The sequence below is a fragment of the Perissodus microlepis genome, chromosome 23 (assembly GCF_051167445.1).
Source record: "Perissodus microlepis isolate ML-2025 ecotype Zambia chromosome 23, ASM5116744v1, whole genome shotgun sequence".
Taxonomy (NCBI): Eukaryota; Metazoa; Chordata; class Actinopteri; order Cichliformes; family Cichlidae; genus Perissodus; species Perissodus microlepis.
Window position 1 is genome coordinate 16,325,583 of NC_140482.1, and position 16,498 is coordinate 16,342,080.

The following is a 16,498-nucleotide window of genomic DNA, read 5'->3' on the forward strand; positions in this document are numbered from 1 at the left end:
TACATTTGAGAGAAAAGGAAAATATAATATAACATTAAGATATCCACTCAAGGACCCTAACACACTAAATCACTCAGCACGACTTGTTTTTCAATGACACTTAACGACTGACAGTGGTGACCGTGCATCTGTCTTCCTGGGGAAACCGCTCTGAATGAAATTAGTACCTGATGCAAAGTTTGCACAGGCTGCTCCATGAGTGGTAATAGTGATAGCTGTTAAACTGTTATGTGACCAGCTCTTTTTTCAAGAATCACAGATCTCTGCGTAAAGGAGCTACACTCTTGCAATGCTGAAAATGTAGCGTGATGGGGTTCAAAATGTAGCCCTGAAAATGCAACACACATAGTAAATTAGATGGTGACAGCAGGTAGGTTGAGCTACTAACCATCATTTAAAAGTTTGATTGTACTTCCTTTAGGTGCCACCTGAGGTTGGCTCCACAAAGGAGTCAGTCGTGGAAGGCTCCCATTTTAAAATGGAAGACCAAAGCATTAGAAAACATGTTTTCAACTTTGACCAAAAAAAAAGAGGAAAAAGGTTTTGGCCTCTATGGATAGTTTCTCCCTCTCATAACAACTCTAAGTGGGATAATTTTTTTAATAACTTATCCAGCTGGACAATTGAGCTTCCCTGACGCAGGTAGTTGAAGCTGATCAGAGTCTGCTAAGCCTCATCCACTACTTTGAGTCATTAAACTGGACCTCTTCACTGTATGTATGTTGCATTTTAATAAATTATCTGACTAATGTTAGATTATTATGGTACAGACCATCCAAAAAGTTTGTCCTTCAGAAGTGCTGAGGGAAATTCTACTACTCTATTATTTCTAACTACACTAATTACACTAATAAGCTGATATGGGTCTGTTGTGTTGCACTTTGTGAATGCAGCTTGCTAACCAAGCTAGCTAGTATTAGCTGCTAATTTAGCCATCCACCCTTTTATCAATAAAAGCTAATGTCTGGCTTGAAAAAAAGCTTTGGCTAATATGGTAACGTTGACAGCTCAAGGTGTGGAACAATGGGTGACATCACGATAGATAAGTCCATCGTATTTCTTTTCACCAAGTGTCACTATGTCTATTTTTGCCCCATCCATGCAACACGCAGTGTGCTCTAAATTATATCTAACAACCCAAAATGGTCTCAGATGTTGCTCTGTTGGCCAATTACATTCATCTCTCTGTGTGTCCCTGATGAGAAGAAGTCCGGGAACAAATTATCTGATTTAAAGATTTTTTTCTGTACCACAGAGTACATCAGGCACAGAGTAATATAGTCCTACAAAGGAGATAGAATTTGTCTTTAGTAATGCAAAGCTCTCTTGCATGCAGTAATTTGGATTAATATCCATTTCAGGACTTTTTTTTAACGTGGTTTTTGTTTTTTTTAAGCCAGAGTGACAGAGTTTCCAGTAATACTAGGGAACAAAGTATGTTGATCTTTCTATTTTCGCCAATGACATCACTAGGAAAACAGTGGGGACAGAGATAAGAGATTAAATAAATAGTGATTACAGACTGGTTTGAAAAGGACATGTCTGCCTGCTGTAGAGGAGTTTTGCTTTGCAGCTTTTCACACGCATAATCTAATCAAAGAAAACGCAACCTTTCAGCACATGCATGGCTCCTGATGAGGCGATAAGTATTTTGATGACACCACTGGCAAGCACTTTGTAGTCCTGGGCTTGATTTGCAATCAACATGTGTAGGAGATAGAATTAAAAACAAGAGCAAGCTATGTTGATAAAACCCAGACAGAAAAGTGCAAGTCCTTGGGGCTATCAGATACCTTGAAATGAAAAAGCAGTCTGCAGTTTCTGGCATGATTAGAGATTTGTTTAATACACTGTTGAACACCATGTCACCTAATAACCCCAGCATAGCAGCCATATCAATCCTTAGTAGTTTATTCAAGACATAAATCTTTTTTTTTTTAAACTGACATACGTGTAAGTGTGTAGTAATATATACCACCATATAACTTCAACTTCTTCATGTAATTTCACCAGAATAGATCAAAATGTGTAGATTGTCTCTGTTTTAAGTTAAACTGGAATATAAGTAGTAAAAGTGAATAGAGCTTTTGTAGTTGTTTAAATGTAATTGACTGAAGTTTAAAGTAGTATACCGGGGAACCTTTCCAAAAAAATGGTACTAAAGTATAATATTTGAGTAAATATACTTTGAATTAACCATGAAAAGCTAAACTATAAAGGATGGTGCAATCTTGTGTTGTGTGATACTATAAATTTTGGTATCGCTCGGATACCAAATACAGGGTCAGTATCGCTGATACCAATACCGATACTTATAGAACAGGGTGTCATGATTTATGAGATGAATCTTTATCAGTTTGCAAATTATTAACATATGTTAATGACCAATAAATCACTGTGACGTTTACTTTCTACAATAATTAGTTTGCACAACAAAACACACTTTTAAGCTTTTCATGCATTTTGAAACTGGGTGTTTTTGGCACCTTGGAATGTAAATGTGCCTGTCTCTGAAGCGCTTTGGGTCACCTTCTGTTGTTTAAATGTGCTATAAGCAAATAAAACATAAGAAACAGAAAGGTTCAGACAATTTTCACAGTGCATGTTAGAGTTATATTTATATAAAGTATCAACCCTGGCGCTTCAGTATCGATACAATACCGATACCAGCGTTGCTATCGATACTATCAATATTTGGATTGATCTAACCACCTCTAGTGCAATGCTCTACTCTGACTATACCCAATATTAGAATGGTACATCTTTATTAGAAAATTTCAACATAATTTACTATAAATAAGTTTATTTTTTCTTGTCCATAAAAAGATTTCCTCCCATAATGCATTACAACCACACTAATAATTAGGTCTTATTATTAATCATACAGATTTATATGTACTTTATTGGGTGTTTTTCTGTGTAATAGCAGCACATGGATCTAGTTACATGTGTCCCCTAAATCCAACTGCCCTTTAGCAGCTACTGAAGAAAGAAATGACATACTGCTGTAGAAGTGACCCACCCTACTGTACCACACTTACATCATGGCCCACAACCCAAGTGTACATGTGGAATTTGTGTGTGTGTGTGTCTGTGTGTGTGTGTGTGTGTGTATGTGTGTGTGTGTGTGTGTGTGGGGGGGGTCTTCTGAATAAACCCTGCGGAGCTGTAATTGCTTTTGGAAGCAGGGGGAATTCCTTTAAAAGTATAAGAAAAAAAAAAAAGCAGGGTGGGTAGGTGGTGGTGGGTTTAGTGAGGGGGAGGAGGGTTGGTAGTAGAGGAACCCCTTAATTAAAGGATTGTTCCATGCCAGTGGGCCATCTGTGTGGAAATGCCTGGCAGACGCACACACAGCAGTCATAACATATTTTCTCCAGGGGCTGTAGGCACTTTGGTGATGCATGCATGTGCCAGATGCCTTGACCCGGGCTGCACACTGTACTTAAGGGACTACAGCTGCATCACATGGCAAACATATTCTATAGTATAAAAATATGGTATTTCATTAGTTGTGGAAATATAAATATTACATATGCTACCCTGTCGGGTCTTGTTATTTTTCTTAAACAGACTGCTTCTGATTTTTTTTATTTTTGTCAGTTTGTCAGCTGTGACAGACATTAAAAAAGTTTACGTTCTAAAGTGTTTCTCATTTTTGCTTGAATCCTGATTTCCTGATTTGCTCTTGTGCAATGATGCAGTTATTTCCTTCTATGAGCTAACAATCAGGCCTCAGATTTAGATTATAAGTGGGTCACAGACATATTTTATTGTGCTTGCAATATGTCATGTTGTCCAGTCAGATGATCACTTTCAGAGGTCAGCATTTGGCTGTGTGTCTCTTTTCTGACAGGGGACGTAGGTCTTACGCTACCCCCTCACCCACTGTGGAAACTTTCGGAAATTCACTGATTGTTAAACTTAAGACCCACTATTTAGAGTAGGAACTCAGGTTTTCAAAGCATATGAGAATTAGCTGGCACTGAGGGAACAAAAATTAACCAAAGGTATTTCAGAACATAAAGTGATGCTTTTTTTATTATGTGTTAAACTTTCCATGACACAAGAACTTTATTCCTCCTTAGAAATGCTGGGAAAATAACAGTGTTTATGATGTGTCAGAGCTTGGATAACTGGACTGTATGGATAACAACAGTGAGGGTGTAGAGTTCCTTTAGGGGTTTTCTTATATAATATTAGTGGATAAACAGGATTAGCATTTTAGATATTTAGGTTTAGGATGCTCTATTTTTACCCTCTATGGAAGACTTAAGCAGCCAAAAAATAAATAAATAATAATTGAGAAATTATCAAAAGATAACAAAATACAAAGGTAAATATTAAAAGGAAATATCAACCTATATAAGGTTTCAAAAATTAATTAACGCCTATTTTTAAATTTTTTTCTATATTTTGTGCTTTTTAATTAAATAACGTACTTTTGTCAGGAAAAAAGCTAACTAATCAAATTCCTAAAAATCATGTTCCTTTTTTTCTTTCCTTTTATTACAGGTTAAAGCTGTTAATTGATCAGGAAAAGGCCTACCAAGAACGCAAAGACGAAGAAAACAACAAAAAGGTGGCAAGCCTCAAGGAGGAGCTGACAAAACTCAAGTCGTTTGCATTGATGGTTGTGGATGAACAGCAGCGTCTTACCGAGCAGCTGAATCAACAGACAGCTAAGGTTCAAGAACTGAGTGCCAGTTCTTCACAAGCCCAGGAAGAGCTGAGCTCAGCTAATGCTCGTCTGCAGGAAGAGGAGCAAAAGGTCTGTCGCTTGGAGGCTGAGCTGCGTGACCAAGCCAGTCGATACCATCAGGAACAGGAAGCCATGACTGCCAAATTAACCAGCGAGGATGCCCAAAACAGGCAGCTGCGTCAGAAGCTTTCAGCTCTCAGCAGGCAGCTTGATGAGCTGGAGGAGACCAATAAAACCCTGCGCAGGGCTGAGGAGGAACTGCAAGAGCTGAGAGACAAAATTAGCCGCGGTGAGTGTGGAAACTCTGGCCTCATGTCAGAGCTTGAAGAGTTACGAAAACGGGTACTTGAAATGGAGGGAAAGGATGAAGAGCTGATCAGAATGGAGGACCAATGCAGGGACCTCAACAAAAAACTGGAGAAAGAGGCCAGCCAAAACCGGTGCCTGAAAGCTGAAGTGGACAAACTGAATCAGAGAATCATGGACTTGGAGAAACTAGAGGATGCATTCAGTAAGAGCAAACAAGAATGCAGCTCACTGAAAAGCAACTTGGAGAAAGAGAGGTCGGTGTCAAAGGTTCTGACCAGTGAGTTGGAAGTCCTCAAAGTCAGAGTCAAAGAATTGGAGGCTGCTGAAAGCCAGCTGGGAAAGACAGAGCTGACTCTGAAGGAAGATCTCACCAAGCTAAAGACTCTCACAGTGATGCTGGTGGATGAGAGAAAGGCAATGGCAGAGAAGCTGAAGCAAATGGAGAACAAAGTCCAGAACAGCACAGGCAAACTGCAGGCTGAACAGGACAGAGTTACATCAGTTACAGAGAAGCTTATTGACGAAAGCAAGAAAGCACTGAGATCAAAGGCTGAGCTTGAGGAGAAAATCTGCAGTGTTACAAAGGAAAAGGATGACTTGAAGGCCAGGTTAAGAGCTGAGGAGGAGAAGAGTAACGATTTGGAGTCTAAAATAAGCTTGATGAAGAAAAGGTTGCAATCACTTGAGACAATAGAGAGAGAATACCTGAGAAACAAGGCTAAAGAGGAGAATATCAAAACGCCAATTGCTAACCGCTTCCAGCAAGAAGACAACAAAGTAAAAGATTTGACCCAGGAAGTCGAACGCCTCCGACGCAAGTTAAAAGACATGAAAGTGGTGGAAGGCGAATCATTAAAAACAGAGGCGTTTGAATCGCTGGAGAAAAGATTTAACAACGAGCAAGAAAAAGCTAAAGCCTTGATGGAAGAGCTGGAAGTATCTAGAAAAGAGCTTTCAAAGTACCAGCTGGTTGAAAAGAAAGAGTGCAACCAAGAGCACGTCCTTTACAAACGCCTTAAGGAAGAGGAGGCCAAGTCCAGCCATTTGACCAGAGAGGTGGCAGCTCTGAAAGAGAAGATTCATGAATACATGGGAACAGAAGAGTCCATTTGCCGCATGAAAACTGACCACTCGACACTGCAGAGAAAAATGACCCAGCAGGAAGTCAGAAACAAAGAACTGGCCAGAGAAATGGAGACGCTCACTCGAGAGCTGGAAAGATACCGACGGTTCAGCAAAAGCCTTCGCCCAGGAATGAACGGCAGGCGCTTTTCAGACCTGCATGTTTCCACTAAGGAGGTTCAGACAGACCCACTTGATTTCATGTCTCCCAACTGCAAGGGTATGCCACCGCTGGAACGTGCAGTGGTGAACGGCAAGCTGTACGACGAGAACGAACCAGAAGAAAATGCAAATTACAGCAATGAGCTGCAGCTCACCAAATGTAGCCCCTCGATTATCAATAATGTAAATAATCTTAACAACAACCTGAAAAGAGCACGAGGCCCACTCCTTAAGAACAAAGACGCTCCTCATCAGGTCAATGGAAAAATGCAACCGCGGCAGAACGGCAGCCATGTTCAGCCTGGAGACGTCGTGCTGACCCACAGTCCTGGGCAGCCTCTGCATATTAAAGTGACACCTGACCACGGACACAACACTGCAACGCTAGAGATCACCAGTCCAACCACAGAAAACACCCAGTCATTCACCAGCACTGCTGTCATACCCACAAGCGGGGGTCCACCCAAACAAAGAATTACCATCATCCAGAATGCATCTATATCCCCTAATGCAAAATCCATTTCCCCAACAGCAAAATCTAAGAGTTCCTCTGTGTCTGATGAGCCATGTTCACCAGATAGGGCCCTGTCACCTTTTACTATGGCTACATACTCCAGAGCGATGACCCCAGACTCTTGTGGCTCTGTAACCCCAGACAGAGCCATGTCACCAATACAAATAGTATCAGTGATGACAGGCACCCCCGACCGCTCCTTATCCACGGAGCCAGTCGAGGTTGTTGGAGGACACGCCGTCTTCCGCGTGACCCCCGAAAGGCAGAACAGCTGGCAGGTCCAGAGGTCCCCCAGCTTGGGGCCCAACGTCATCACCACAGAGGACAACAAAATCCACATTCACTTAGGGAGCCCATTCATTCAGGGCATCAGCACTTCGTCCCAAACGCAGAGTCCATGCCACACGCCTGGACTTCCGGAACAAAGGACTCAGGTTCTTGCAAACTGCAGTTCTCCTACTGTCAAAGCCAACAGCAAAATCACAAGTAGCATCATGATTAAGCCCACCTCCACCCCAATCCAAAGGCCATCACAAATTACAGTAAGTAATGCCTACGACTGACCTGATAACCCCCAAAACCTTCCATCCCATCCTGCCCATAAGATACCTCTTATACCCCAACTCTATACCCTAAAAAAAAGTCTGATTTGCTTCATTTTTGAGCTTAAACGGTTGAATGTTTTACTTTTCATTTTTGTTGGTTTGCTTGGTTCTGTGTGATAAAGTTCAAACAACTGTGTGCCTGCATGAAAAAAATAAAGCACTAGAACTTGAATTAATCTGACATAACACAAGGTTTTAACTTAAGTGCACTTACTGTATTGTACTCAGTGGCACATTTGCCATGTAGTCAGACTATTCACACTGATGTATCGTACCAATTTTTATACTTCATACTCCACATACTGCATTATTATTAAGTTGTTTGCTTTCCTGAGAATTAAAGTGTGCAAAAAGAAGTATGTTTTAGTTTGTCATCCATGCTTGCCTATTTCATTTATTCACTAAATCCAGCATGTTTAGATTTTTTTCTTTTTAAAAATACATATAATGTGGGAATATGCCAATAGATTAAAATCAGCTCTTTGATTTGATTTGTGCTGCATGCACTGTAACGTTTTAACACTTAAAGACTTGAATCCAGTGAGTCAAAGTCAAAATGTCTGCAGATCACTTTCCGTTAGACTCAAGTGGAAGATTTTTCAGAATAAAAAACACAGTGCTTATATTTGACCAGATGACACAAAAGAAAAGTCAAAAAACCCTCAGGGATTCTCTCATGGTTGAGTTAAAATCATAAGCTGATGTCATAGTTTCTTCTCGGGACACAGAAACCCAGTAACTGAGAAAGAAAACCACAGTTGTGTGAACTTGGGAGTTCTCTTAAATGACATAATGGAAACTCTGCTTAAAACCTTTAAACCTTAGTGCAGCGCACCGTAAAGCTGCTGTGGAAGGTGAGACTTGTACTTTTAAAAATGCAACAACCGCAGTTGTTCTTCAGCCGTGGTTTTTCAAACATAACTGAAACAATCTTACATATTCACTGGACCATGAAAACTTTTAGCATCAATCGTGTATGCAGCACTGCAAAGGGTACCTGCTAGATTACATCTGTGATTTCAAACCAGGGGTAACAGCACAAGAAAGCCTGCGGGTGTATGTGCAGAGACAATGGATTACGTGGGAAGACTGAGTGTACGTGAATAGGTATGAATAGAAGCATTAAAACTCATATGACCGTAAAGGATAAACAGTACAAACAGAAGCCCAAAAGCAATAAATACATCATATACAGATGAGGATTAGGTCCACTGAGAAAAAAAAATGTAGGGAGTCATGACTTTTCTTTTTCTCTGAAAAAACACAACACAAAAAGTTTATATATAGTTTTAATTATAGATGAATATAAAAGGGACATAAATGTGAACAAATACTTCACATATAAAGATTAATACTCTGCATCTAATTGGAGCTGTAGCCTAAAGTAATGGCTTATTGTTACTAATAAGCTAACTATAACTCCTAAATGGTCAGATGAAAGCAGTGGCTAACGGTAAACATAGCTGACACTCAGATGAAACTCGCCTAAACAATGATAATTCAACTGGCTGAAAACTTATTTTAACAACATACATTTTTATATAATTAAATGTGAAAACAAGATTAAGTTTAAACTCGATTTAAATGAATAGATCTCAATAGATGATGATGTGATGCAGGCTTGAAAAAGGTTGGGAACATTTCAATCTCACATGAGGGTCGGAGTAAAGAGAAGATGATGGAAAAGGGCAGAATGAGAAGGAGACAGAAGACCCGTGTGGCAGTCCTTATAGGGAGCAGTTGAAAGAAGATGTAAAGTACAATTCTGAAAAAAAAAATCTAAAAAAAAGAAATCTGGAAAATTATCTACTGCAAATTTAGGGTAAACTATAACGAGCAATGTTTTTTTTTTTTTAAAAAAAAAAGATTACAACAATACAAAAACTTTACATTAATAATAACAGTCTAAGTTGTCCGACATAGTGCAAAAAATATAGTAATATAATCATAACTTATACATATTAAAACTATTTTAATATTCTCTTAAGTAGTAAAGAAAAACAAACAAAAAAGTTTTTTAAAAAGACCACAGTATGTCTAGGTTATCTGAGGTAGTCCTGTGCTTAGCAGTTGGTATGGTTGCCCATACCAGGAGGTAAACTTTTCTCAGACTTAATCTGGGACTGTAAGAGAAACAACAGTTTTTAGACACAAACAATTGCGTTATCTTACTAAGTTAACATCTGCCTATATATGTTACAAATGGGCAGGACTGAAAATATAGCTCTAACTGCTAGCCGCTACTTGCTGATCCTCACAGCTAATGTGGCTATTGGGTAACTGCTAATAGTTAAACAGGTAATGTTTAACTATTAGGTAATAGTTAAACAGGTAATGCTAACATGCCATTGACCAGGTTAACATTTAGGATAATTGTTAAATACTTCAACATCATTGAACAAAATTACTTATAAAGAGCCAGATTAACTAAACGGGGTAACTAGCTTGTTAGTGCAAAGTGTCTTTAGTTTTAGTTTTATAAAAGTTGTGCTGTGTTCAAAATACAGGCGCAGGTATTTAATTTCAATATGAAGCACAAAAAAAAAATAAAATAAAATAAAAGACATCCTTTTTGTCAGCATTCAGTATCGGCACAATTAGCAGTAAATTACAGATCACAAACATCGGTGAATCAGAGTCCAATTTAAATATTCTCCTCCTTATACTTTGTCTGTCACAAAAATCTGTGAGTTTACACCTCATACCTTCTCATGGTGCTCTTGTTGGAAATACCAACACAGCACTTGTTTTTTTGTTTTTTTTATACCTAAAACCCAGTTTGCACTGGTTCAGTGTTTTCATAAATCTGGCCCAAAAATGTTCAGTGAACAAAAACTACTGTAGCTGCTCCTGAGTGGAGGCCCTTTGTTGTGCCTACCTGTATGCAGCGGTGCTGTATGAAGTTGGGTGTGAACTGTAGGAGGTGAAGACAGCACTGCTGCTCACTACTGTGAGAGGAAGACGCACCCACCTCTAAGCACTGGGACCAGAGGGCACTGCACTAAAAGTGGACGATGTTCATCCAAACATGCGGCGTGACAAAGAAAATCCTAAAACTTTTAAAGTGGTGGAAATAGAGGGAAAAAAACTGCCTTTATTTCCCAATGTTATGAGCATAGCAACTGAATAATGCACTCCAGGAAACATACTGTAAACATCACAAAACCCCTTCAGAAAACCTGATACTGTGTTTGGGTCACAGGAACACAAACGTATTCGTTGAAAGTTCTTTTTACCGAGCGTGCCTTTGACTGGGTAGAAAACCAAAACGTTTATTTTCTTTTCTCCCATGAATCACGTCCTTTGAGATGAGTCATCTGTATAGCCTACAAATGTTTTCTATGTATATGCATTCTTCCACATGGACTGAAAATGTTACCTCGTACGTGCGTTTCACTTCACGTTAAATCTGTACCAAAGGTCAGAACTGGATGGTCGGGGAGGGGAGGTTGATTGAAAGGCAATAATGAAAGGATGCAAGAGGAAAAGGTAATTAATTTCATGTCTTAAGGAAAAGATAATGAACGCCTCAGATGGGCTTTCCTCATCGCAGTGGCATTTTATGCACGCATAAACCTAAAACTAGAATTACATCATACGATTGGCTTGTTTAAAATCAAACACACTCAAAGAATCTTAATTATTTTACTCTGTATTTCCAGCTGGATCAAAGCCACCAGATCCATACTTTAATTGTTAGGTGATTCACACCTTTGTTAACAAGTAGGGCAACAAATTAAGTGTTGTAAGGGGTAGAAAGACAAATTTGAGCAACTTCATTGCTCTTCTTTCCATCCCTGAGCCTTCCTCTTTACCCAAAGTCTTACATTTTACCAATAACCATTAAAAACTAATACACTTTAATGAATTACAAACTCATACTTTGATTTTTCATGGAGCGAGGCAAGTACTGCAGGAAAACTGTTGAACCTGACCCAAAGGCAGACGAGCCGGTGTGGCAACGAGGCGATGATTAAATCAAGCATTAAATCCAATGAGTGAGAAGGAGCGCAGCTGTGGAAACCAGATCCAAAGCTCGCCTGGGTGTGATGAAACGATGCAGGGGCTAAACAAGATGCTATTCATTAGACCTCTCCTTGAGAAAAGCATCCAGCAGCTGGGATTACTGTCTGCGACCTTAATTACCCCCTGACTCACTTTAAACTTATTCGATTCATAAAACTCATCTGGTTCAGCCAAGGAAGACAGATCTGTGCACGGTATCCCAGCCAGACTGGGAGAATGAGTATCATGTGACACACTGGAAGGCTATTTCATTTAAAAGCCTGCAGCAATGCTCCCTTCTGCTGGGCGAGAGCGGAGCTGTAATCACACTAAGCTCACAATGATACTGCTGATTAAGAGCAGAGTTGTTCAGGGGTGAAAGAAAACATCAAAAATGCCAGACATCCTGATGTGACTTTTGAACAATCAGCTACTGATATCAATCAGCCAGGGACAGGAAAATTGAACGATTACCACGGCGCGAACAAAGAGAGCAGATCTCCGTGCTTTAGCCCACCTTGACCCTTAATAAACAGCAGTACTGGGGTTTTGTCTAAACAAAAGGCTTCGTGAGTGTGAGAGTGCAGACATTGTGAAAGCAAGCCTCTCTCCCACCGCAACGCAAGCACCAAAACAAACCTCGTGTTTGGTTGCCACAGAAACAGCTGTGCTGGTGCAGAGTGTGGGGCAGAGGAGGAAGTACTCAGCTGAACTCCTGCTGTACCGCTGATATATGAGAGGACAAAGCCGCACATTAAGGTCTCTCTCCATGTAAAATCAACAGCACTCCCATGACGTGGGTCAGATTTTCTGGACCATTAGCTCCGCCGAAGCATGAGGCCCTACTTATTCTGAAATTTATACCCCCGTATGAATATTTAAGGCTGTAGTTCACTGAATATTTCTTAATTCTCTAAACCTCACGAGCGCTTCTCCTAAGTCACAGCAAGAGGTTTGGAGCTCGGCAGGGAATAATATCGGTGAAGTGATGAAACTCGTGGAAATACTGAAAACTTTCACTGGGCTGGAGAAAAGGATACCAGATCGATGACACTTTCATACAAAGAGACGGTTTCGGTTTTTATTTCTGACTCCAGTGAACTCCAGATAAAAAAAGTTAAGAGGCCTGGACTGAAAAGGGCTTTTTAAACTTTTTTTTTTGCTTGAGATATCTCAAAAGGCTTTCCTAATATCAGTTCTCTTTTAGGGATGTTTGATGTAAAGTACAAAGACATTCTTTTGCAGTACCAATCAGCTTTTGAAAAATGAGGAAAATGAAGAATAAAGCTGTGAAAAGATTAAACTCAGTCGTGTGTAAAAGTCCTGAAGCATTTCTCATTTCTTTATATTTTACTAAGAAAATGGGAAATACGTGCAGTGGTTTATTTAAATGAGCCAGTACACATGGAAATACAGTATATGAGGCAAAAATGAGCTTTTTACAATTCTAACAAGCCTGAAAGTCAATATTTGTCGTTATTTAACCCCCTTTATTCTTCAGCCCAGTCTGAACTCTCTTAGGCAGCTTTCTTGTCATTTGTTTAAGTAGTCTTCAGGAATAGTTCTCCAGGCTTCTTGAAGGACATCCAAAGCTCTTCTTTGGATGTTTGTTCTGTTCTCTGTCAACACGATGCCACACTGCTTCGATAATGTTGATGTCCGGGCCCTGGGGAGGCGTATACACCAGCCTTTTTGCCCTGTTTCCCTTCCTTAAGAATGGCGTCTTAATAGACACTTTCACTGATACTATTTCCTGGCTAATAGCTCTTTGGGAATCCACTCGTTGGTGCAAAGATAGTATTTTATGTCTGTCAAACATGATCATAGATCAACATTTAAGTGGCTTAACAAAAAAAAAACAAAAAAGCATTTGTCTGAAAATGGGTGCAAGAACTGTATGGCGTTATTTTTGTGCCACGATTCTGAGCGCACGTAAAAAAGTTTGCAGGTGCAAGTGTTGTATTGAAATGTTGAGAGCGCGAGCAACACATTGCGAGCGAGCGCAAATGCAAAAACTGAGCAAGAGGGGCTGCTATTGTGTGTATGTGTGGATAATAGCAAACACTGAAATACATTTTTTGCACGCAGGAATGAATTTTGTTCACTCAAATTCAGCTTTTCTTCGCTCAAAATAAATTTCTCCTCAAAATACAACACTTGCACCTGCAAACTTTTTTTTACGTGCGCTCAAATTTTTTTTACGTGGGCTCAGAATAGTGGCACAAAAATAACGCCATAGAACTGGACTTAAAATGAATACAAACAAAGCAGAAAGAAAAACTTTGAAAGACTTTGAAACCCATTCAGAAAGCCTGGAGAGCCATACAACCAAGTCTGGCTCCTTGGAGGCAAAATACAAAGAAATGAGGGCTGGCTCGAGACTTTTGCACAGTACTGTGTGTGCCATTTTTGTTTGTTGATTACTCTAAAGAAGATAACCACTTGCTGACTATCACCACATAGGGATTCAGTCACTGTTTAATGGATAAGAGGATCGCACCATGATTGGTGAGATCTTCTTATGTTGTCCTGAGCTGAGTGTTTACAAAAAGAACATCATGCAGCATCAAATAAGACTTGAAACTAGCAATTCAGGTGGAAAATGCATACTAAAGTGACCCAAGTGAGGCGTTGGGTCTCCTTGTCTCTACAGTCAGACCTTCTGCCACCAGAGGAGTCTCCCCCTGCTGAACATTAGAAGCAATGCAGATTTAAAGCACTGGCTTAATCCATCTTTCTTATCCAGTCTACTGAGCATAAAAACTACACATTTAAACAAGTGCATTAGATGACAGCAGTGTTTATCTAAATCAGTGTATCCGTTTCTTGAAATGCCAAATAGTAAATAAACATGCTACAAATACATTTACAGAGTATGCCATCTGTGGCTGAGGTTCCTCATAACTGTGGAAACATCTTATCACTGTACTGTAAACAGGACATAGTTTCTACTGTGCAAGGACCGATCCAAAAGTGATGCACCCCAGTGTGCTGCCCTGCTGCTCTGCATGTAAACATGCTCATTAAAAGTGATTGCACAGTAAGTGGAGCAGTAAGTTGTTTAAGAAAACGCGAAATGTGATGTGTCTCATGAGATGCCCTCGTATGAGGACTGTGATATAAAAGCACTGGTTTCTAAGCACAAGTTACACTGTTGGTATCATTACCAGGATGAAGTGGAACTATATCGGGGCCATTAGCAGTTTGCAGCAAAGGGTGTTTTTTTTTTCATTTGATCATCAAATCATTCTCAAAATACCTGTTACCATTTATTTGATTAACTGCTGGACTTAACAGCTTTCACCATACTTGCAGTTTTCTTCAGAAGAAGCACTGATGTGTATTAAAGTTTGAACAAAACTGTCTAAATGTATCATTAAACATATTGTGATATTGCTGAAAGGATGTTTAATGCATTTTAAAAATAGTAGAAACATTTTCCTTTACTGAAAATTGCTCTATTTCATGTCAAGTTACCATATTTTTAAGCTACAAGCAAAAAATACTGCAGTCATGCAGCAAAAGTTTGGCAGTGTGTCCATAAAATGTGATGTGACATCCTCTAGTGGTCATTATGGGTATTACAGTCGGTCTTTGCTGAGCTCATGGGCACAGTTCAGCCAGAAAAGAAGTAAAGCCTTCAAACACACCTCTTTTTCATGCAGTCCTCTACTGTATTCACTTCTTTCCGCATTGTCGTTGCTATTAATCATAATGGAGACTTTAAAAATCTGTCTTTGTTCCCTCAGCAGATACCTCTAGAAGCATTCCGACGTCCAGGACCGACAAGAATCCCCAAACCGAAGGGCTTCTGCTCCCAGAAAGGGACAAACAGCACAGCAGGAAACCTGGGACTGCAGTGCAAGAGTCAGCCGCCACAGACTCACGTACCTGGTGGGAAAGAGCAGGCCTCACACACAGCTGCATCGCACAACAACAACCCAAATCTAGCAAACCGGAGACTGTGAAATCAATCATTTCTCTTCAGGAGGAAAGCTTTCAGTATGTCGACGCCAAAAACATACCCGTAGTTAGCTGATATATTAAACAGGATAACAATCATTTTAAACTGATGAAGACTTTAAGAGAAGATCCATCATGACCCATGATTCATCTGTGGTGCTTTCAAGACTGCAAAACTGCAACTGTTCAGCGTGTGCACTGCAAAAACTAACAAGTCACAGGAAGTACATTAAATGTGGATTCATTTAATTATTCACTGATTACAAACCAGTAAATAACTTTTTCTGTCAGATTTATGTGGGGAAGCCACTGTGATTGAACTGAGAATTTAAAAAAAAGAAGCGTAACATTAGATCAGCAAGCGTGTTATATGTTGTTTAATGAAATATTTATTTGTATTGTGACTATTTTGGTTCCTCTTTGCTTACTTTTTATCTGTTGTCGGATACAGATGATGAAACAGCCTTTTATTCATTTCGCAGGATAGAACATGTTTGTATTTTTTAAGTGACAATAATGTACATACTGAAGGTATATAACTGTTGTAATGCAGCTCATTCATAGTGATTATGTGTAAATTGTGACATTTGTGGGGGGTTTTTTTGGTTATCAATAAAAATCTTTTTATACCTTGAACTCGAGAAATGTTTCCTATGTGACTAAAAAGAAAATCTTATCGACTGAGAGCATAAAGGAGAAACTGTCAAAGCCAGTAAACATTATAGTGCGATAAGCCCAGATCATATGGATACTTAATAAAAGCTAGCTTAGAAAAAGAAATTGAATGTTGCCTTACTATGGTCATTTTAACTCACGCAAAACTGCAAAAGCAGCTTTGCGTGATACCTTCAGTACATCCATTGTGCAGCAGGAGCAACAGTTTTTCCATGCAGGGCTACTGCATACACCATATAGATATTTCACTACAAGACAAGAGTGGATCAGAGAAGATTGTAACACACATACATACGGTAACACACATACATACGTCAAAATTTAAAAATCTAGAGAAATGATGTGGAAGATTTTCGGGAAATAGCAATTTTGTATTATTAATTGGTCGACGTTCAGCAGCTTGCACAATGCGGGGCTTACGTTTAATTAATTGTGACGCAGTAC

At 39.5% G+C, this 16,498-nt stretch overlaps 1 protein-coding gene across 2 annotated transcripts in view; it reads left to right on the plus strand.

The window, feature by feature from the left end:
- Positions 1–16,015, plus strand: part of filip1l (filamin A interacting protein 1-like) — a 96,490-nt gene extending 80,475 nt beyond the window's left edge. The window contains exons 5-6 of one of the 2 annotated variants that reach the window (XM_084921631.1): positions 4,513–7,348; positions 15,166–16,015. In XM_084921631.1, coding sequence (XP_084777757.1) covers positions 4,513–7,348; positions 15,166–15,384 — 3,055 coding nt within the window. In that variant the 3' untranslated portion in view covers positions 15,385–16,015. The remainder of the gene's footprint in view (positions 1–4,512; positions 7,349–15,165) is intronic. The other variant, XM_084921632.1, reaches the window with a different exon arrangement.
- Positions 16,016–16,498: the final 483 nt, after the last annotated feature.